Source organism: Solanum stenotomum, unplaced genomic scaffold (assembly GCF_019186545.1).
Source record: "Solanum stenotomum isolate F172 unplaced genomic scaffold, ASM1918654v1 scaffold17538, whole genome shotgun sequence".
NCBI lineage: Eukaryota > Viridiplantae > Streptophyta > Magnoliopsida > Solanales > Solanaceae > Solanum > Solanum stenotomum.
The window spans coordinates 401,570-425,948 of NW_026024602.1; the positions used below are offsets into that span (position 1 = coordinate 401,570).

General features: G+C 36.3%; 1 protein-coding gene across 5 annotated transcripts; it reads left to right on the plus strand.

Annotated features, from left to right (window-relative positions):
* Nucleotides 1–21: 21 nt before the first annotated feature.
* On the plus strand, nucleotides 22–23,433 carry LOC125850525 (E3 ubiquitin-protein ligase PRT6). Of its 5 annotated transcripts, XR_007444817.1 has the most exons (20): nucleotides 22–299; nucleotides 6,403–7,512; nucleotides 8,253–9,451; nucleotides 9,581–9,721; nucleotides 13,742–13,985; nucleotides 14,090–14,797; nucleotides 15,630–15,730; nucleotides 15,764–15,830; nucleotides 15,958–16,619; nucleotides 17,790–17,841; nucleotides 17,975–18,602; nucleotides 18,690–18,898; nucleotides 19,013–19,551; nucleotides 19,646–19,750; nucleotides 19,836–19,902; nucleotides 20,014–20,091; nucleotides 20,905–20,973; nucleotides 21,553–21,646; nucleotides 21,748–21,859; nucleotides 23,187–23,433. XR_007444817.1 is itself a non-coding variant. In XM_049530382.1 (19 exons), exons 1-17 carry the CDS (start codon nucleotides 234–236, stop codon nucleotides 21,625–21,627), a joined length of 6,153 nt encoding a protein of 2,050 aa, XP_049386339.1. In that variant the 5' UTR covers nucleotides 22–233; the 3' UTR covers nucleotides 21,628–21,650; nucleotides 21,730–21,747; nucleotides 23,187–23,433. The 5 variants fall into 5 exon arrangements, 1 of the variants encoding a protein (XP_049386339.1); XR_007444816.1 differs by having other exon boundaries at nucleotides 15,630–15,830; nucleotides 21,553–21,650; nucleotides 21,730–21,859; XR_007444815.1 differs by having other exon boundaries at nucleotides 15,630–15,830; nucleotides 21,553–21,650.
* Nucleotides 23,434–24,379: the final 946 nt, after the last annotated feature.

The following is a 24,379-nucleotide window of genomic DNA, read 5'->3' on the forward strand; positions in this document are numbered from 1 at the left end:
GAATTTCTAAAATCCATCACATAATTTCAATGGTTCGAAACTACAAAATGTTAAAAAGCTGAAACACCAATTCAAGGATCGTATGCCCCTAGAAATCAGTTAGGGTTTCAGATTTTCGTATAATTTTGAAGGTTTGATTGTGTAAGACTGACAGTACCGTTCAGCCCTGGGGAACGATAATTGTGAATATTGGGGATTGTAATTGCGCCGATTGGATTCGGTTCATTTTCCTAATGGAGGTTGATTCTTCGCCGGCGCCGGAGACGATGATGGCAACTCCGCAGGAATTTATTCTTCAGGTACTCCGGTTTACTTGAAATTTGCTTGGAACTAATTTTATGTATTTTTGAACTCTCCTATTATGTGAGAATCACAAGTATTGAGGTTTTTAATATTAAGATAATCACAATGCTTTGAAATTTTGAAGAATAGAAGAATTGAGTGGAGTGGAGTGGATAAGGATTCATACATTTTGTTGAAACTAAATAGTTTGGGATTCAGGTGTAGTTGAGTTGAGTTTTATATTATTCATCACTGAATATTGTTCATCACTGAACTGGAGAAATGACGTCAGAAGGTTTTTATTTATATATATTTATATTTTATTTTTATTTTTTGATAACGGTGATGTCTGAGCTAGTTTGCGTGTACCTCGACTAATTCAGATAGCATTTATATATTTTTTTATTTTTTTTGATAACGGTGATGTCTGAGCTAGTTTGCGTGTACCTCGACTAATTCAGGTAGCAGGTAAATCACCTAGTGTTTTGTCTTTGTTGGGATTGAATATGAGACCTCAAACCTTAGAGTGTTCAACCCACTTCATTGACCACTAGGCAACACTCTTGGGTGCTAGGTTGATTTATTTTAGATGGATTTTTAGGAGAAGCGTGGTAAAAATAGAAGAAAGTTATCAATGAATGAAAGTTAAATGGGTGAAATTATCTCACATTGTATTTGCTTCTATATGTTACATTGTGTCTGTACCATGCTTAGTTTTCTAACTGTAATGGTGGCAATTTTAAAACAAATTTGTTTGACCCTCCCAATCCCTGTGATCAAGCCGTATTCGACCAGCACGTTGAAAATATGGGTAAATCCATTTTCAACCCGTAGTGAAATGGGTCAGGAAGACATGAACCATCAGAATTTTGCTTTCAGTTGTTGGGATAAGCATCTCCAATAGTGAAGGTTTTCAAGTTTTGCGGTTTTGCTAGAGTTTGATTTGTGAGGAGACTTCAAGTGTAGCATTGGGTGGGACAGTTTCTGAATTGCTCATGCCTCATTGCCTTAATTTTTCTTTAATTCATAATTTTTCTTTTTAGATACCTCGAGATATATTTTGATATTTAAGCTTTTTCATTTTTTTTCTTTTAGTTTCTCAATTACTTTATTCTAATCTTTGGCAAAACTAGTTTATCTTTTAGAAAAATAGTGACAATAAATTATACACAAACAACAAAGTAATATATATATGTATATGTGTGTGTTAACTTGAGCACTAAATAACCTTCATAGAAAGTAAGATAAATAAGATGTATTGTTGATTTTTTTTTTTGATGACAAGGGAAACCCGTAGCCGCTACCCTTTGGGTGCGCACAGGGTAAGACTCCCGCTCCTATGCAATAGCTCGCAAACCACATAGGAGAGGTAACCCGCACTAGGCAAGCCCGGTGCGACGAGCTCGACCCAGAAGGCAAACCCCTTGCTTTCGCTGGCAAGGGGTTTCGAACTTGAGACCTCCAACATGGAAGTCCCAAGCCCAAACCACTGGAGTGAAATAGTTAAGAACAAGACTCACATAGTCATTTTAAAAATAAATAGGACACAAGCAATATTATACTAGTTGATTGTCTAAAAGAAAATTTGAACAAAGCCCCGACAAATTGTACATTAACTATAGCACTAAAATAACCTTCATAGAAAGAAAGATAAAATAAGAAGTACTGTAGACATTTTGAAACAAATAAATAATTATCTTCATAGAAAGCAAGATAAAATAAGTACGGTTGACATGTTGAAACAAACAAATAGAAACTGGACGAAGAAGTAATAAAGATAAATCAAAATAGCTACTAATTTGTGAAATGATCAAAGAAATCAAATGAAGTGAACCATTAAAGCATGAGACTCACATTGTCATTCCATTAAATAGGAGACAAGCAATTTTTTTTTTTTTTTGATAAAGGTGAAGTTGTATTCTTCAGCGTAAAGGTATGCTGGCTAGTGGCTACCTCCAAAAAGTTACAAGCTATATCCATAATACATTGATCCTAGGAAATCTACCAATTGTTCTACTTCTTCTATACCATCTTCTTTACACCAAAAATACAACATGTTAATGCAATTTTCTTTAACTTTCTGTTTAGGGTTAGTAATTTTGTCATGAGACTTGAGGTATCTCTCTCCAAATAGCCCACTGGACACAAGTAGGTACTAAGACCACCATCTTTTTTGGGTCTTGCTCCCCCCGTTCTCATCCAACAGCTCAAAATATCAGCAGTATGTTCTGGCATCACCTAGGGATCTTGAGCAATGCTGAGAACCATGTGCCACACCTGGAAAGTAATCTTACGGTGTAGGATAAGCGGCGGTTAGTTTCCTTCTTATCATGACAAAAAAACATTTGGAGACAATATGGAAACCTCTTTTCTTGTGTTTTTCCTGAGTGAGACACACCCTTCGAGAGAACATGCCATTAGGGTCGTGTTTCCATTTTATACCATCTGTTTTTATAGTAAGGTCTGTGAATTCACCCAATCTGAGTAGTAGTTCTACAATTCTATCCACTTCCCAATCATTTGGATTTCTCTTGAAGGTGAGATTCCGTCTCTAAGGGGACCAGATCTCAACAATTTTAGTATAAGGTGTGGTACAAAATGTAAAAGATCTGGGAAGACCAACTTTAGACACTCTTGTCCAATCCACTTGTCCTTTCAAAAAAATATTTTGTTGCCCTCTCCCACTTTGAACACCAAATTCTCCTTCAAACTAGACCATAGATTTCTGATTTATCTCCATATTGATACCCCATACATGCTATCTAGTGCATTAGACATACATTCCTCGTTCTGCCCATACTTCTGGAGAATTAATCTTTTCCGTAATGCCCGATATTCAACCACTAATCTCCAAAGCCATTTAGAAAGTAGACTTTTGTTCTGGACCCTCAAAATTTTTATACCAAGACCTCTTGTCTTCTTGCTTTGTAAGGCTTATGCCATTTGGCTAAGTGTATTCTTTTTCTTTCTATATTCCCCAACCATCGAAAATCACGCCTCAATTTATCTAACCTCTCTTCTACCTTTGCTGGTAAAGGAAAAAGTGACATAACATATGTAGGCAACACATCCAGAACAAAATTAATCAAAGTAACTCTTCCTCATAGGAGACAAACAATATTGTACCAAATGGATTACCTTAAAGAAAATTAGAACAAAGCCCCCATGAATTCACTTGAGCCATTTAATATTAAGATTAATCCATTTCACGTGGGTCTAATATATTTGTTGGAAAAAAACTTGCTGAAAGAAATAGAACAAAACATGTCTAGTCTTTTATTTTGTCAATTTGTTTTTGATGTTGTCATTTTCTTGGAAGAGGCCATTATCTTTCGTTTTTAATGTTGTCATTTTTCTTGGAAGAGGCCATAATCATTAGTGGTGAAAATTCCTAAATCAACTTATTTTTCTAGAACACCTATATATTATGGGTTAATCCATTTCAACCCCTTAACTATCCAACCCGTTTTTTTACCCACATGAAATGTGAGTGGGTTGGATTTGATCCACTTTTGTTCCATTGGTTTTCAACCCGCCCAAATCAGTGTTGTCAAATGTGCTTTTAAGCCCTGAAGCGAGGCTGAAAACGTGTTGTTGTCATCAAGGTTTTAAGGCATACCGCATACCTTTCCTTGCCAATGAGCCTCTTTTGAAGAGGCAACACCAAGCAATTGAAATTTCACTTTTTCGTTTTTTTCCAATGTCTTTGTTCATATATTTGTCATTCATGTTTAAAAATATTAATGTTGGATTAAACATATATATTTGTATTGTTTCTCCCGCTGGGCATTTTTTCATTAACGCCCATGCTTTATTTGCATTTTGCGAGTAAAGCCTCGACGAACCTTATTTTTGAGCTTTTTGCTTTTGATAACACTGACCCAAATTTGACATAAGCTGCCCATTTGTCATCACTAGTTCCATAAGACAAGAAAGGACCTTCCAGTTGCATGAGTGCTTCACAAATGTCCTTGTTGCTTAAGTCAGGAGATATATTTCTATAGACCCAAGATAAAGTTTGACACAATTGTTAGGAACTGGAGTCTCACAAGAGATCTAGTCTCACTACTAGGTAGTTTAATGGAAGTTAAGTGAACTGATAATTGATATGGGATGAGAAAGTAATCATCACTCTCTTATCAATAAGTAGTGGAACTTATACAACTGAAACTGAGTTACAATTGATCATATATTGTTGGGTCATGAAAGTCATGTGATCTCTAAATTCAGGATTTTTGAATTATGGAAAGTGTTTTGAGCTAAAAAAAAAGGGGAGCCTTGGCGTAACTTGTAATGTTTCCATGTAACCTGAAGGTCACGGGGTTGATCTCGAGTTGTGGAAACAACCTCTTGCAGAAATGTAAGGTAAGGCTACGCATAATAGATCCTTGTGGTTTGACCCTTCCCCGAACTTCGCGCATTGTGGGAGCTCGTGCTTGTATCATCTACACCATAAATTCTGAAATTAAATGGTAAAGCTTCACCGGAATGGGTTTTATGCAGTGCTAATTTAAACTAATTGGGCTCCAATGCGGGTACTCGATACCTGGGAAACCAAAAAAAAAATTAATTGATGAAGGCATAGGATTATGGTGCGCATGATTTTAGAGCTTGTGTACTAGTACTACTACTAATCAACTCTTGTTTTTCTTAAAAGTGTACTATTTTTGAGATAAACTTTAATCTATATTGAGTTTCTTCAAGGAAACTCAATCAGTCAATCTTGGTTAAAAGACGACCGATTTACTCTATATTATAAATACCCGATCAGATCTGTCAATTTGTGAAAGTTGAATAAATAATATTCTTAGAAAAAGTTTGGAATAAACAGAATTTAGAACCCAAACCCAAGGGTGTGGCCAGTGGTCAATGAAGTGGGCTGAGAACCCTCTCAGGTTCAAGTTCAAATCTCAGTAGAGCCAAAAACACTAGATGGTTTCTTCTCATATGTCCTTGCCTTGGTGGACAGGGTTACATGGTACCTATTGTTGGTGGGTATCCCGTGGAATTAGTCAAAGGTCTCTTCAAGCTGGCCCAGACACCATGACTGTCAAAAAAATAAACCTCAGGCATACGAGGATATGCTTTGGTGGAAAGGCAACAATAGAGGAGAGTTCAAAGTGCATTCAGCTTACAGGTTGATGGATCAATCAAGCCAGCAGAGTTCCATTTGGCCTTGGAAACAAATATGGAAGTGTAGAATCCCACACAAAGTATCATGCTTTATTTGGTTGCTAGCTAAGGAAGCTGCCCTGACTCAGGACAATGTAATGAAAAGGGGGATAACCTTATGCTCTAGGTGGTGTTTCCTATGTGGGGAAACCTAAGAAACTGTAAACCATTTATTTCTAGTATTTTCTACACTGCAAATACATTCATTAGCTTTGGAGGATTTTCTTGAGCCTTTAAGGCATACCCTAGACTATGCCTAGGAGAGTTACTGAGGCCTTGTATAGCTGGGAGGAGGCAAGTGCCCTTGCAAAATGACAGAACTAGAAGGAGAATTATCCCTGCTTCAATATGGTGGGCAATCTGGAAAGAAAGAATTCCAGATGTTTTGAAGGCATAGAAAATAGTGCAGGATGTTAAACTAAGCTGCATTTGTTGTTATGTTTTTGGTGTAATCAATCATACTCAAAAGACACTGCCTCTATGGTTGATGTTTTAGACTCAGTATAGAAATAGAGTAGGAGTGTATGGAGTGCATTTGTATATAAGGTTTGAGTACAACCCATGTACTTTTGTGATATAATACAATGTTACCATTTTCAAAAAAATATATAAAAAAAGAAAAGGAATCAATTGGCCGACAATTGTGTCTTTAACTATGGGGAATAAAATGAACAATCAGTGTGGTGATTTCTGATAGCTCTGCCATTTCTAGATCATCTTTATAGCCTTTTAAAGGTGGATGAATAGTAAGTATGCCAAACAAAGTTTAAGAAACTTTTTACTCCTTACTCTCTATGTGTGTTTTTATTGCGTAGACATTGGCACAACTATACACACGCATATTCAAAACACACACGCACGCACACACACACACACACATCTTTACCCTGTCTATTATTTGGTTCAAGATGAGGGACCTGAAAATGCATTTTGATCTTCTACTGTCAGAGGCTTGAGAATCTTGGAGTTCCTGCAGAAAATTTAGAGCACCGACAGCCTGGTTTAATTGTTTATGTGAAGAATAACAAGTCTCAAATTGAAGAGCTTGTCTCTGCTCTTTTGCCTACTAATGAAGAGGCAATGGACAGTATTATAGATATGCAGATGGATTCTCCAAAATCAACAGGCAGCTCAGCCATTAAAGATTTATTTCACGAAAGTATGACGTGGTTACAATGGTTGATGTTTGAAGGGGAACCAAGAAGAGCACTAGATCACCTAGCTAACATTGGCCAGCGTGGTGTTTGTGGGGCTATTTGGGGGAACAATGATATAGCATACCGTTGCCGTACATGTGAGCATGATCCAACATGTGCAATATGTGTTCCATGTTTCCAGAATGGAAACCACAAGGACCATGATTACTCAGTCATGTATACAGGCGGTGGCTGCTGTGATTGTGGAGATGTAACTGCATGGAAACGTGAGGGATTTTGTTCCAAGCATAAAGGCGCGGAGCAGATACAACCTCTTCCGGAAGAGTGTGCTAATTCTTTAGGCCCTGTTCTTGATTCCTTGCTGTCTTGTTGGAGAAAAGGGCTCCTATTTGCGGAAAGCATCTCGGAGCAAAGTTCAAGACTAAATAGTCAGGCAACTGAGTATAAAGGTATCACAGATGCGTTGACATCAGCAGTGGTAGAGATGCTCTTGGGTTTCTGCAAGGATAGTGAAAGTTTGCTTAGTTTTATCTCTAGGAGGGTATTCTCTCCAGAAGGTTTATTAGATGTTCTGGTGAGGGCAGAGAGGTTCTTGATCAGTGGTTATATTGTCAGGAAGCTCCATGAATTGCTCTTGAAAATGTTGGGTGAACCTCAATTCAAATATGAGTTTGCCAAAGTATTTCTGAGCTATTACTCCACTGTTGTGAATGACGCAGTCAAGGAAAATAATGATACAGTCTTCCAAAAATATCCACTTCTCTCAACTTTTTCTGTGCAGATATTTACGGTGCCTACTTTGACCCCACGTCTTGTGAAGGAAATGAATCTTTTAGCCATGCTGCTGGACTGTTTAGGGGACATATTTATATCTTGTGCAGATGAAAATGGTAGATTGAAGGTATTGCAATGTTAATTTGATTTCAGCCTTGTGTAAGGAGTTTGGATAGTTATACTGTTTTTTTCAAAGTTAGGTTATGACATCAATATATTGGTGATGTTTGAATATTGTAGCTCGTCTCTCAAATCCTCTCGCGTAAAAGATATCTTTAATAGTTTGGTTGTAGACTTGTAGTTATTGGATGGATATAATTGCATAATACCTTTTGTAAAATCTAATATGGTAGGTCTATGCACTGACTTTTCATATACAAAAATGGACAGATTATAAACAATGGAAACGTAAAAGCTTGCATGATGAGTTCATACTTGCATAATTTCAATATTTTCTGTAATCCGAATACAATTATACATTTGCATTAAATGGTTCTTCATTTAGATATTGTAGTAGTTCTCACAATAATTGACGGGTGGTAGTTTATTTATGCGTTATATCCACTTAAGAGGAAAACACTGAACAACATAGGAGTGTGTTAGGAAGTCTTTTTTTTTTATTTCGTTGTTTCCTTGGACTTCTTGAACTAAGTTCTCAATGTTTGTTAATTAAAAAAAAGGAAGATATCAGCTGCTAGCATTTTCTTTGTTTTCGAGGCCTTATGCCTTTCATGATATATAACTAATCTGCAACAACTGAACTATCTTGTTTATTTTTCAGCATTGTTTACCAACTAATGTTGTCTTAGCAGTTGACTTAAAAAATAGCAGCATTACCTTGCTTGATAGTCATTTTACTTATTATAGGTCAATAAATGGGGAAATTTGTATGAAACTACTCTTCGTGTGGTTGAAGACATACGATTTGTCATGAGTCATTCTGCTGTACCCAGATATGTGGCTTGTGATAGGCGAGATATACTTAGGACGTGGATGAAGCTGTTGACTTTTGTACAAGGAATGAACCCTCAAAAGAGAGAAACTGGCATCCATGTAGAAGATGAGGGTGAAAATATGCATTTGCCTTTTGTTCTGGGTCATACAATTGCAAATATTCATTCTCTATTGGTGGGTGGTGCATTCTCTATTAGTAGCAATGAAGATGCTGATGATGCTTTGTTCAACACGCATATACAAGATTTTGAAGACCAAGATAGTCAAAGACTTGCAAAAGTTGGAAGGCTATCACAGGAAAGTTCTGTTAGTAGCGTGGCTGGAAGGAGTCCACCAGAACATGCATCGAGGACTCCTGAATCAAAATCTGATGGTTCTCCGGTACCGTCATCTGTTCTATGGTTGACATTTGAGTGCCTCAAGGCCATTGAGAATTGGTTGGGAGTGGATAACACATCAGGACCTCTCCTTCACATCTTATCTTCGAAAACAATCACCAGTTCTGGAAATAATTTCTTTGCACTGAAAAGAACACTTTCGAAGTTTAGCAGGGGCAGGCATATCATTAGATCTCATAGTCCTTCAGATGGCATTGGACTCCCAAGTTCAACTGAAGGTTGCAATAAGCGATATTCTTATTCGTCACCGACTGGTGGTGTTGCCTTAAATTCTGGACAGGATTTGGCCCAGGAAACTGCAAGCTTTGGTGGTAGTGATAACAATATGCTACAAATAGATTATGCCCTAGAGTTGGAAGCTCTTCGGGTGCTGAGTTTGTCTGATTGGCCTGATATAGCATATAAAGTCAGTTTGCAGGATACATCAGTTCATATTCCACTCCATCGATTACTTTCAATGGTTTTACAGAGGGCACTGAGACAATGTTATGGTGAAACTGCCCTTCGGGGTAGTTGTTCCAATTCGTCATCTGCTGTCGATCATGACTTTTTTGGCCATATATTGGGAGGCTGCCACCCACTTGGCTTTTCTGCCTTCATTATGGAACATGCTCTCCGAATTAAGGTGTTCTGTGCGCAGGTGCATGCTGGAATGTGGCGTAGGAATGTTGATGCTGCCATATTATCCTGTGAGTGGTATCGCTCTGTTCGTTGGTATGTAGGCAATACCTTATTTGGGCCTTGGGATTTGAACTTCCTTTATGTGCTAATTTACTTGAGATTTTGTGTACATAGATTACTCATGTTGCTTTAAGTCTTTCTTCTTTTGTACTCTTTGTGCAGGTCTGAGCAAGGTCTAGAGCTTGATCTATTTCTGCTCCAGTGTTGTGCTGCACTAGGCCCTGCTGATCAATATGTTACTAGGATTTTAGAACGCTTCGAGCTCTCAGATTACCTATCCTTGGATCTCGAACGCTCTAATGAGTGTGTAACTCATCCCTTATCTGTCTTCAATGAGTTTCATTATCCATTTACTTGTTTGCTCCTTACCTAGTTAAGCATAAACTATTTTTTTCTCTCTTATTTGATGGTATAATACTACAGGATTCCCAGAGTACATAAATTTGATTTGCCACATTGCTAATGTCATAAAGGGTGACATCTTGTGATGTTTACCTAACTAAGCAAAACCAATATTAGTTCTATGTTGTTAGTTTGTTACCTATAGATTTGTGTTTATATATTTATGTTATTTTATCAGTATTGCTAGATGTATATATTTGCGTTCAACATGGACTAAATCATTATTATTGTAGGATTGATCTAGAAACAAATCCATATTGATCAGAAGACGTGATTGATTGTTGATGGCGTGATATATTGATTGATGATTTCTGAGTTATATTTTTCCATCTTCCAAATATATTCCTCACATGACTCTTTTAAATTCATTAGTTACATGTGTGGCTGAGTCACATTTAGCTTTTCGAAACATCTGTTGATGCACTTTTTTTTTTGTGTTTGTTAGTATGCATTATTAACTTAGCTATCTAATGGATGCTTGAGAACTCTAGCAAAAGCTTTTCCAAAATTTGAGTGGAAAGTGTCTAATAGGAACTGTGAGAAATTTAGGAAAAGAATATTATTGAATTGTTGTTGTGTCTACATTATTATATTGAGACCCTATTTATAGACCCTAGAATACAATCCTTTACCAAGTAGGATATTATTTAGTATTCCTATTTCTATTTCTATTCCTATTCCTATTCTATTAGGATTGTATAAACCTATTCCTATTCTTATAGGATTGTATAAACCTATTCCTATTCTAATAGGATTGTATAAACCTATTCCTATTCTAATAGGATTGTATAAACCTATTTATATTCCAACACTCCCCCTCAAGCTAGTGCATACAATTCATGTACCTAGCTTGTTACAAATGTAATTAACACGAGGACCGATGAGGGGCTTGGTGAGATAACTGCAAGTTGATCACTCGACTTCATTGACAATAAATTTCAATGTGCTTGATCTTCTCATGAAATACTGAATTTGATGCATAATGCCGATAAAACAGAGTGATAAAATTACAGTGTTGGAACTTCCCAAACCAAGCTTGCAAATACTGTTTCAGACCATAGAGTGACTTACGTAATCAACATACAAGGCTACTAAACTCCCCCATGAGCAACAACATTGGGTGGTTGCTCCATATAGACTTCTTCACAATACAACGAACATTGTAAATGCTCAAAATCTAGTATAAAGTACATGGCTCATGTTGGAATCAATAGACAGGCGATATTAAACAAGTCACCGAAAAAACTGGCCAGAACATGCTCATATGCCGGAGTATTAGATTTGATGGCTAAAAGTAGTCACAATCTAAGAAATAAAATTATATGGGTAGGGTCAGAATGATGTCACAACCCAACTAGAAAATAGAAATAATATAGGATAGTTCGAATTGATGGAACGACCCTATTGAAAAAGAGAAATAATATGGGTAGGGTTGGAATGATGGCACAACCCTACGCAAATCAGATTTGAGGAGTCACCGGAAAGACGAATGGAACTATGCAAATCAAATCTGAGAAGTCACTGAAAAGACACATGATGCTATGCAACTCAGATATGAGAAAATAGTTCGGAAAAATCCACGGTACTACACAAATTAAATATGAAAAGTAGTCCGGATAGATGCACGGTGCTACGCAAATTAGATATGCAAAAAAAAAGGTAGTCACCGGAAGGATGTCACGATGCTACAAAATTATATATGAAAAAGTAGTCACTGGAATGATGACACAGTGCTACACAAAAAAGTAGACACCAGAATGATGGCACGGTGCTACAAAAATTAAATATGAAAAAGTAGTCACCGGAATGATGGCACGGTGCTACACAAATTAGATATAAGAAAGTAGTCACCGGAATGATGGCACAGTGCTACACAAATTAGATGTGAGAAAATAGTCACCAGATAGATACACGGTGACCCAACTTTTGCTAACATAATCATTGGCCAGACGGGCAGCATATATGGGTGCCACCCGCCGGCAGCGGAAGCTCTTTAATTCTCTACCAAGTTCGTAGAGGCTCTGATACCATGTTAAATTAGGTCTTAGGCCTAACTCACACCCCAAAAGCTAGCTCAAAGGGAGGAGGATTGCCCAAGCCTTATAAGGAGTCCACCCATCTCATTAACCACCGATGTGGGACTTTTGTCATTCTTTAACACCCCACCTCACGCCCAGTGCTTAGCATCTGGTGCGTGGACAATTTTTTATTTTGGGGCCCCAACATCGGGTGAGACGGGCCCTGCTCTGATACCATGTGAGAAATTTAGGAAAATAATATTATTGAATTGTTGTTGTGTCTACATTATTACATTGAGACCCTATTTATAGACCCTAGAATACAATCCTTTACCAAGTAGGATACTATTTAGTATTCCTATTTCTATTTCTATTCCTATTCCTATTCTATTAGGATTGTATAAACCTATTCCTATTCTTATAGGATTGTATAAACCTATTCCTATTCTAATAGGATTGTATAAACCTATTTATATTCTAACAGGAACACTTTTATCATGTGTTCAGGTGCCGAATTAGAGCATTTAGTTTGAGTGTCTTAATGAAATACACTGGCAAATTTAAGGGGATGTCGATGTATTCCGCCATTAGAATAACATCAAGAGTTGGTGCAGGTAGCCCTCACACAGGATGTAATTAGATTAGGTTACTTAAGATGATCATATTTTGCATAAATACTTGTATGCACCAATCTTTAGCACACAATATGATGAGTGAAGATAACAAAAAGATAATTATCCTAACCTTCCATAGAAGAAAGTAGTTCAATTTCTCGGATCATATTACTTACTAAGAACATGATATAATCGGAATAATTGACATACTGACAATACAAGCTAGTTGTTGATTAAGGTTAGTTGTTATTGTTGCATTTGCATTAGATTTGTATTGTAATGAAATGGTTATATCCCTGTAGGTTTTATGTGTGCTTTGAAGAATATCTAGTTATAGGAAACTCCTAATTTACCTTAAAAGATAAATTGATTTGTATTGTAGTGAAATGGTAATGAATAGAGCGGAAGTGGGGATACAGATGATCCATTTAGCTGACCCAAACTAATCGAAAGTGGGGCTTAGTTGGTTGCATAATACTTTGGTTGTTAGATTTTGTAGTTTCACTAGAACTAAGATGTTAATGTGTGTGTTCTTTCATATTGGTGTTATATGCAACAATTCTAGATGTTTGACACTAGAGAACAGAAAAAGAAGATTAGACAGTGGCTAGGTGTATTAACTTATGTCTGATGCTTATGCTATGTCGTCATCCTTTGGTATACATTTAAGTAGATATACCTTAATTTTTATCGCAAGCCATGATTTTGGTCATTCTTTCAGAGATAGAGCTATAACATTCTTTAGTGCAATTTGGTGGATCACTACCAAGTTAGAAGTAACTTGCTAAAAAAGAATGAGTTTATTTTGAGTTGTCTGAGATTATTTCGTGACCTTGTACATTTTTTGATGCTCGAGTTAGATGGACAGAAGATGTTGTATATTGTAATTTCTTATTTTTCTTCAACTTGCCTCTCTACATCCACGAGGTAGTGGTAAGGTCTGCATACACCCTAATATAATTGTAAGGAGAGTTAGTATATTAAATATAATTATATAAGGTTCTGGGCAGGGGTTTAAGTACCGTTTCGATGCTTGTAAAGTTTCCAACTTAGCACCTTTTTCTGGGGTGGCTAAGTTTTTATTGAATAGAACTGTTACTTGTCTCAAAAGAAAAGGGCTGCGTACACCCTACCCTGACCCCACTTACTGGGATTTCACTGGGTATGTTGTTGTAATTTTCTTCAACCTTCTTGTTTATAATTTGGCATGTTGCTGTCAAATCTCCAAGTTCTGTTTCTCGAGTATTTAACTACATTTTTGGATTCTTCTATTTTAACACATTACCCAGGTATGAGCCGACTATAGTTCAGGAGATGCTTACACTGATCATACAAATAGTGAAGGAACGGCGGTTTTCTGGGTTATCCCCCAGTGAGTGTTTGGAAAGGGAGTTGGTATATAAACTGTCAACTGGTGATGCCACTCGTAGCCAGTTGGTGAAGTCTCTGCCCCGTGACTTGTCCAAGATCGATAGACTTCAGGAAGTTCTAGATAGGGTAGCAGTGTATTCCAATCCCTCTGGCATCAATCAGGTTTGTTTGTGACACTTCGGTCTTTCCTTAACCTTCGTACATTGTCATGTGAAGTCCATCTGATCAGTTTTAGTTGTATGATCCTAATGTCCCATCTATCCCAGGGTATGTATAAACTGCGGACACCCTATTGGAAGGAGCTAGATTTATATCATCCTCGTTGGAACTCAAAGGAGTTGCAAGTTGCTGAAGAGAGATATATGCAGTTCTGTAATGTATCGGCATTGACCAGTCAGCTTCCAAAATGGACGAAGATTTATCCACCTCTTGGTGGAATAGCTAAAATAGCTACTTGCAAGACAGTACTCCAAATTGTTCGTGCTATTGTATTTTATGCTGTTTTCTCTGATAAATCAAATGCTTCACGTGCTCCAGATGGTGTATTGTTAACAGCATTGCATTTGTTATCTCTTGCATTAGATATTTGTTATATGCATAGAGGATCTGGTGACCATAGTTGCTTTGGGGACGATGACATTCCAATTGTAGCACTAGCTAATGAGGAATTGTCATTGAGTAAATATGGTGATCAGAGCTTGTTGTCTCTTCTGGTTTTGTTGATGAGGAAATATAGGAAAGAAAACGACTTTGTGGAAGCTGGAATTTTCAACCTCTCCTCTATGATTGGAAGTCTTCTGAAAAAATTTGCTGAACTTCAATCTGGATGCAAGATGAAACTGCAAGACCTTGCACCTGAGGTGGTCAATCAACTGTCGCAATCCGTTTTGACTGGTGATACTAAAAACTTGGAATCAGTTTCAGACAGTGATAAGCGCAAGGCTAAAGCTCGAGAGAGGCAAGCTGCTATAATGGTATAGTTTTAAAGAGCATATTAAGGATATCTTGTTAAATATTTTGCTAAACATAAAATGTTTTTGTTACTCTCCAGGCATTAACTTCAAATTGTTGCTTTTGTGTTGTGGTTCCTCTATGACCGAGTGTAAGCTACCTGTTCTAGAAGTTGAAAAATCTTATCTAGCATGCGTGTTTTACATGTTCTAGGAAAGCATGTGAAAACGGAACATGCAAGTGAAATACTAACTGCGCAAGGAAGGGATTCCTCTAACTCAGAAGCAGAATCCTTAAAGATCAGATACCCAGGGTGTATAGGGTTAAAATGGGATTCAGAAAAAGCTGTCATATGAAATATTGAAACATGCAAGCGAAATATAAGCACTGAAAATGGAAGCAAAATCCTTGTACATCAGATGTCCCTTGTGTATAGGGTCCTAAGAGACACAAAAAAGTTGGGAAACTTGCGCTTTGGGAGGTTAATTCAGAGCAGGATATGATAGGATGGAAGACTAGATGCTCAATTAAAGTTCAACCATAGTTGGATGCAGATGTGCTTTAGCCTCTATAGTCAAAATTAGAGATTTTACAGAAATTCCATTCTAGCAATATATATGGTATCATGTAAAACAGCACATAATTCATCTTACAACGTGCTTTTGTTTCCCGTACTTGGATCAAGTGCTGTTCATGTTTCCATTGTGCTATGTTGCCGTAATTTACAGTTCAGATAGTTTTTTGGCTATTGTAAATTGAACTCATTGTAGAACCAGACTAACCCTATTCCTTCTATTCTCGGTTGATGAAGTTTGACTTGGTCACTTTCATATATATTCCATGTCTACATCGCAGGAGAAGATGAGGGCACAACAATCCAAGTTTTTAAAGAGCATTGATTTCTCTGCAGAAGCTGCTCCGGATGATTCTAAACTTGGTAAAGAAAGAAGTGATTCAGATGTTAGACGTAATTATGAAGAGGCTACTCAAGTCATTTGCTCTCTTTGCCATGATCCAAATTCTAAAAGTCCTCTATCATACCTGATTCTTCTTGAGGTATGTGCTTTGCTTTTATGTCTCTTCATTGTGTTTGGATATCTATGCTGATTTATCTAAGTGATTGTGCTTGGTGAATCTATTATAGTCAATTTTTTACTTATTTAATCGTGGTTCTTGAAATAAGAAATCCAGGCTTTTAACTTTCACCAATAGAGGGCCTCCTTCATGGAAAAGAACTCAAAATTCTGGGAAAGAACCTGAATCTTCTGCTCAAAGAATGACAAATGTCTCATCTCAAAGGAGCATTTTATCAAGCAGTCAAGAAGTGATTTCATCTCCTTGGTTGACACAATTGATTCAAAATGCAATAAATGAATTTTCTCTGGAAGGGCAACCTAAGGATGTAGGAGCATTTTTTGAATATATTAGGGCAAGATTCCCAGCATTGAAGATTCAATTGCCTTGCACATCCAGCAATGTCAATGAAGAGACAGATTTTTCTCTAGAGATGCTAGAAGAACAAATATACTTGTTGATTCGGGAAAGAATGGATGTCAATTCGTGGCACTGGGATCTCTCAAGAAATGGTAAGAAAATTTCTGCAGGGGGAGGTGGTGGGAATGTTGAGTCACTTTTGCTTGGGAAGTACATTTCTTCTCTTGCAGGAGAAAATCTCGATAGTCCTGCATCTGAAAGTGCACACAAGACGCAATTAGAGTCAAGAATGCCGCTTACAGCGTATGAAGGATTTGGTCCCTCAGATTGTGACAGAATTTATCTTTCATCGTGTGGACACGCTGTGCATCAGGGATGTCTTGACCGTTATTTATCATCTCTAAAGGAAAGGCAAGTCCTTTTATCCTTTCCTTTTTACCTCTTTCTTTGAGGCTATTGTCTAATCGTTTGGTAAATTCAACTTGAATTATTTTTAATCTTTTGTTCTCCATATCTTCTTTTCTTGGCCTAATGATGGATGTATTGCGTCTTGTGAGTTTTTGTTCTCTTCTTTCTAGGATTTGCTTTTCTTTTCCTGACCTTATCTTGAATTTGCTTAATCCAGTATAGTGGTGGCAAATGGGCGGGTTGGGTCAAATTTGGGCGGGTTGAAAATGGGTCAACATAAAATGGGTAATAATTCAACCCGCCCATATTTGATATGGGTAAAAATGGATTGGATAACAAATGGATTGGGTAAAATACTAGTTTACCCATATTTTCATGAGTAAATAGTACTCTACTTAAGAATTCAGTATGGAGAAAATATTTTAGTCCCTTTTTAGATGAAAAATGTTGAAAATGCTTCATTTAGTTTTATTGTATCATAAAAGTTAAAAAAAAAATCCTAACTTTTCAATATAAAATAAATTATGTAATAACAAGGGGAAAATATTTTTAATTTCAAAGTAAATGAATAGTTGCATTTTAGGACTTAAACATGCTTAATGCACTTTAAGGCTTAAGCAATGTCAATACTAATACATGATTTGCTTATTTTACACTATTATTTATTATCCAATATAAAATTAAACAAATAAAAAAATATAATTATAATTAACAAAAGAAATGTACATTTAAAATATATATTTTTGGAGGGCCAAAGACTTCACCTTTTCAATTATAGAGAAAAATAATTAGTTCTATAGAAGAACATAAAAAGGAAGAGAAGTTACAATTTTTTTTTAGTGATATCATGAATTTTGAGTGAATAAAAGTTAGAAGCTTAACCCATTTGGCTAATCCATATTTTACCCATAGTTTACCTATATTTTTATGGGTTGAATATGGGTATCAACCCATATTTTACCCATGTAAAAAGTCACTCACCCAACCCATTAAAATATGGGCGGGTTACCAAAATATGGGCTCATTTTGCCGGCACTAATCCAGTATGTCCTCAAGCTTAAATGGTTTGTGCATTAGAGTTAATAAAATACATGTAATATTAAGTTCTATAGTTGGCCTGACAGTCCTAGTCATTAAGTTCAAAAGATTAACTGTCTCATCACTCTTGTACAGATATACCAGAAGAATTGTTTTTGAAGGAGGTCATATTGTAGATCCAGATCAGGTACAGAACGTCCTGATTTACCTTTTTCTATGTGATGGAGTGAATTGCTGAACCAGAAGCATTGTTTATGAGGGAGGTCATATTGTAGATCCAGATCATGTACAGGACGTCTTATTGATTTTCTTATTTTCAGGGGGAGTTCCTCTGTCCTGTATGCCGTGGACTTGCCAACTCGGTCCTGCCAACCTTACCTGTAGATTCTGGAAGGTTCACATCCCTTCATTCATCTTCCAGTCCATCAGATGCTGTTGGCCCTTCATCCTCGTCAAGTGGAGTGGTAGATGCACTTCATTTTCAAAAAGCTTTATTTCTCCTACAAAGTGCTGCTGATGTTTCTGGAAGTAGAGAAATTTTCCAAAGACTTCCACTTCGGCAGTTTGGGCGGATGAGGGTAAACCTTGAATCTTCGTATCGTGTATTGTGTGGAATGTACTTTCCAGACAATGATAAGATTTCTGAATCTGGTAGACTTAGTCATTCTCTGATTCTGTATGACACTCTTAAGTACTCACTTATATCAACTGAAATTGCTACTCGATCTGGAAAGACATCATTAGCTCCAAACTACAGTCTTGGTGCCTTGTACAAAGAACTCCAATCTTCAAATGGTTTTATACTTGCTTTGTTGCTAAGTATTGTACAAAGCACACGAACAAATAACTCACTCACTGTCCTCTTGAGACTGAGAGGTATTCAGCTGTTTGCAGAGTCTATATGTACTGGCACTTCTGCAAATGAAATTTCAGATCCATCTGTTGGAGGTATATTGCTGCTCCATGGATTATCTTCTAAGTTACTTTTACTTTGTAAAAGAGAGAGATGAGATCATGAGAAGATATGCTTTGCAGGTAATATGCAAGACATCTTGGAATGTGCTGAAACAGAAGATCAGTATCCTGATATTCAGTTCTGGAGATGGTCAGCTGATCCAGTTCTTGCACATGATGCTTTTTCTTCGTTAATGTGGATAATATATTGCCTTCCATGTCCAGTGTTGTCATGCAAAGATGCCTTCCTGTCTCTGGTTCGTCTTTTCTATGCTGTTACGGTCACTCAGGTTACACAATTTTCCCTTCTGATGATCTTTTTTTGGGTAGAGATTAGATGAGACCTCTTTGCACTTCTTTGTCTCCAAGATAGTTAGCAAAAGATCCTTGTTGTTTCTTTGCAGGCTATAATTACCTATTGCAGAAAGCGTCAATGCAGGTTGCTTGAGTTAGGATGCGATGATTCTTTAGTTACTGACATCTATAAAGTAATTGAAGAACAAGGAGTTGCTCACCAATATTTTGAATCTAATTTTATAGAAACTTCTTATGACATCAAAGATGCAATTCGCAGTCTGACCTTTCCGTACTTAAGAAGATGTGCATTGTTGTGGAAACTGATTAATTCTTCTAGAGTGGTGCCATTTAATGATGGAACCAACATATTAGATGGATCAGCATACTCAACCAATGAACTGATGGAGTGTGGCGAAAACAATGCAGCCGAGCTCATTCAGATTGAAAAGTTGGAGAAGATATTAAATATTCCATCGCTTGATAATGTTTTAAATGATGTCACAATTCGTTTGGTGGTTCAAAAATGGCTCAATCATTTCTACAAGCACTTTGAAACTCGTGGTCTAAAGGGTGCTCTTTATTCCACTCCTGCAGCCCCTTTTAAACTGATGCTTTTGCCTCATCTTTATCAGGACCTCTTGCAGAGGTTGGTTCTAGATATGGATAGAGAGAGTATTTTACAAGTAGTCTATTGTTGTGTAGACTAAATAAAACTCAAGATATTTTTATGTTACCTTCAGGTATATTAAACAGAATTGCCCAGACTGCGGAGCTGTTCAGAAGGATCCTGCTTTGTGCTTGTTATGTGGTAAATTGTGCTCAGCAAGTTGGAAGACATGCTGCAGGTTCAAAATTCACTCGGGCTGCACCTTCTTTTTTACCTTCTTCTGATCTTTAATATTGTGTCTGATGCATTTGATTGAACTCCAGGGAAAGTGGGTGTCAAACTCATGCAATGGCCTGTGGTGCTGTTACTGGGGTGTTCTTGTTGATCAGAGTAAGTGCTGTTGCTTTTTTGCTATACTTATTTCTCTTGGCCTTTTGATTTGCACAATACTGTCTTTCTGGACCCTGGAATGGCTTGATGAAATTTTACTTTTCACTGTAGAAAACCACTGTATTGCTCCAAAGATCTGCTCGTCAGGCACCGTGGCCGTCACCTTATTTGGATGTATTTGGAGAAGAGGTAAATTAGTGGTTGCATTTTGCTATCATAGAAGAGCTTCAGAGAAACTAAGGGTGTTTAGTTGAAAACATGGTTCTCTTTATTTTCATTTTCTGAGAGTTGATGGAAAAAGGGAGATTTTGCTTGTTGCTTGAAATACTAAATACCATAGCTCGTAGAAGCATTACAAATTAGAGATGCAACTAAGCGTCAAGCAGCAGCTTGAAGTCTTTTTCTGTAAGTTTGTTGTTGCTATCTCGAGCCACTAAGCTCAAAATAATCCAAGCACATAATGACATGTACCTTTTCTTTTCCTGCAAAGGTGCCTTACAAGGGCTGTTAGGTGATTTAGATGGAAAACTATGAAACAATTAAATGGGCGTTTGGGGGGCTGAAGATAGCAGAAAGACAGTTATGTCCTCAAGTATCTTCAATTCAATTACAGATATGTTTTCATGTCAAACACGGGAATTAAATTTTTTGCCCAAGTTGAATGCAAGTTAATATATGTTCACAAATCACAATTTCCCCAGTCATAACTCGTAACAAGTATGGATTTAAACTTCACTTGATATTTCTTCGAATTCTGATGGATCACCATTTTCTTTTCTTTTTTTCCCTCCCTTTTTCCTATTATCTATTTCCTCTCTCCCTGTTTTCAGTCAAATAGTTGTTTCTAGTTATTGTCAAGACTTTTGTTTACAAATATATGTGCGTTGTGTGTCTTGAGCTTTGATTTCTGGTTAAATTGTTTTGGTAGGGACATCTGGGCTCTAAACCAGTATGTCCACATATCAACTTGGATCTTACATACTTCCTCTCTTATTGTTGCAGGATATTGACATGCATAGGGGAAAACCATTGTATCTAAATGAGGAACGTTATGCTGCCTTAACTCATATGGTAAGGAAATTAGCCTGTTGTGACTAGTTCTGTGTTATCGTGCTAGCTTTAATGTGATCTGAGTTAAGTGTATATTGGAGAGAAAAACAAGACAAAACTGAAGGAGAATGCCCATAATATTAGGAGGGGAATTTTTTAGCTATAACTTCAGGTCTACTTATCAGCTTGAGCAAGATACAACACAGTCAAAATTTAAATTGATTATTGAAAATGAATTCTTCATAATACGTAAAAGCAAATACATAATTGATATTAGGAATCATGGAATTCTCTGATAAATGGTATTAGGGGGGAAACTTTTGATGCTCCACAAAATCTGCCCCTTCTAAAATATTTCTATTTATTTCTAAAAAAAAAAATAAAAAATATTTCTATTTATTATTTTTAATTTAATTCTCTTTTGTTGATTTGTTTCCGAGCATTTTTTAGTACAACCTCTTCCCCATTCCTCAAACTGTTTTCCTCTTATTTACTAAGGAATTAAATTTCTATCATTTCCGTTGAATGAACATCGAATAACAATTATTATTTTCCAAGGTTGTACTTGCCTGCTGATTTTTTTCTCACTCCAAATTCTAGGTGGCTTCTCATGGGTTAGATCGAAGTTCAAAGGTGCTTCGTCAGACAACTATTGGTGCATTCTTCATGCTTTAGCTTGGCATTTTATGATGGTGTAGGTTTGACGAAAGTTTAATAATAGTCGTATTTTGTTTATCTGTTTCTTCAGTTATTACCTGCGGCATTGTTTTTCATTAATTCTCTTGACAACTGCAGGTATATCTGACTCAAATATGTTAAAGATGATAATAGTTGTGCTCTTACGCCCTAGGATACAGGAAGTCCTCTTTTAATGTGTTCTCGTGATGTTCATGTACAGGTTATTGAGGTTAGTCTGTAACTATTTCCTCCCTATATTTTCGCTCTGCCTATTCTGCACTATGAATAAAAACAGTTTCATTTGCTTGTTTCATCAGCGAGTCTCATCAGACAGTATTCTTAATGATTATTCCATCATCAGAATCTCTTAAAATACTGTTTTTCTTAATTATGTCATCATCAGAATCTCTTAACATTCTCTTATGATGGTACTTAAAATGTTTTTAAAATGTGGAAACTATGTTGTTTGGACTCTCCAAAAATGTTGTCGCACCCGTGTCGGACTTCAAAAATGCACTACTTTTGGAGGATCCGACATTCACCCGTTGACATTTTTGAAGAATCTGAGCAATGTAGTTCCTAAAAATGCTACTAGTGCATCACCAAACCACTCTTTTACATTCCTTCCTGTAGATTTCAGTTAGAAGGTGAATCTAAAATATCCTGAAGGCACACTTATAAATTGTCGAACCTCTTAAGAATGATAAGCTCCAACTGTCACGAAAAATTCAGGCAAAGCCTTAAAATATCAATATAATTTTAGCTATAAGGTGGGTTAGATTACTTGGGTAGGATATACATTTTATTAAACATTTGGGCAAAAATGGCCTGTATAGTGTATACAAGAAGTATACCAAAAACTAGGAAACCTACGGAAAGATAGCAAATAAATATTTGGCATCCTTTATTGCTAAAAATGGGATTGCACATGAAATTTTACCTTCTTAAAATAAATAAATAGGATTGCACATGACATTACTGTGTGATGGCATCAGACAGTGCAACATTTTCCAAGTCAACACTCCTATAGGTGTGATGCAGTAACAGAAGCTAATACAGTAACACAACCATACTTTCCAATTTTTAGACAAGGTCTGTTTGCAACATTTTAATATGGACAAATGTATTGAAGATGTGTAGGACTTAAGTTTGAGATATTTCACAGTAATATTGATCGATTATGAAAAAATTGATGGGTTTAATGTCATGCCTTTGGGATACTAAACTAATTCCTGCTACAGCACAAATTCTGAATTGAAAAATGTTTTTGAGTTGCAACCATATCTGCGAGCTTCTCTATCGAATTTCCTTACTGTATCACTTCTTACAACATTGCTTAAAGTTTGTTTAAACCCTCACTATGGTTGCCCAAATTTGCATCATCCTCTCCTATTTGTTTTGATCTTTCTACTTGACTGCAACTTTCAGGTCTAACAGCACTCTTGTATGTATTTTGTTTTCCTTTTTCTCATGACGAATCTCTTGAGATGCTAATTTATCACGCATTGCTTATGCTTCCTCTCCTCTTTAATTAATTGACACCTTATTCGTGACAGACGGTTAGGATTTGCTCACCGGAATAGAATGCGTGTATTCCATGAGTGACTCAGCAGTGAAGGTGGAATGGCTGGTTGTTGCCACCTCTTTGTACAGAAAATGTGAATAAATATGGTGCTTCATGTGTGATATGATAATTGCAAAGGTCTCCTTCAAGTGTATGGATTGTCATTTTACACAACAATATGGCCCCTCCCCCCTTTGGCTTCTGTTCTTGATGTCAATGATGATTGATGTATCATCGAGCAGCGGATGAATTGTGTATGTACAGTCCTACATAACAATATGCTCCTTTTTTCAAAAAAAATTATTTGGTAGTCTTGAGCCTGTTTGGATTAGCCGATATTAAGTCATTCATAAATATTTAGCGTTGACAATTTAGGAATGAATAGTTGTGTTTAGATAGAAGTACTATGTAGTTGTGGTGTGCTTAGTTAGAAAGTGTTGACAGGCATTTTTTGTTCTAAAATGGTGGATATTTTCTTTAAGTTGTTTTAAAAAATTATAATTAAAAGTATAAATACTAGGACATAATAAAAATGGGATGGAGTGGGAGTTAGGAGTCCTATTATAGAAAGAGTATTTTTGGGATTTAGAAAAAAAATATAAAGGAAAAATTAATAAAATACTTGAGCAAGTGTTAATGAATCGAAAAATTATAAGTTGGAATGACTTACATGTTTGGTCTAGTTTTAATTTATTTCGGAAAGTACATTTTAGAGAAGTGGAAAGACAATTTGTTGTTGACTAATCAATTCAAAACACACTTTTGAACATCAACTATTGTTTGATCAATTTTTTTTAAAATGCTTCTAAGTTTTGTTTGGACATGTAGTATGAAGTCATGATTTCAATCAACGTTTTGACATGTGATTTTGGGATCATCATTTGAAATCATGACTTCAAATTTTAATTACTCCAAAAAGGATTTAACGATTTGAGATTTCAAATTATGATGGCATTTTAAAAAAATATGAAACATGAACCCTTAATTTATATTTTGTAAAAAGAAGAAAAGATCCACCATTTTTAATTTTGCAAAAATAAAATAAAATACCAATACTCCCCATGAAGAGATTGCCCATACCACATGAAAGAATTATAATAAAGATTAACTAGTTAATACTATTGTTGACTAGTGGATTTTTATAAAATTATGTGTATTTGAAAGTTTGTGAAAAATCATATATTA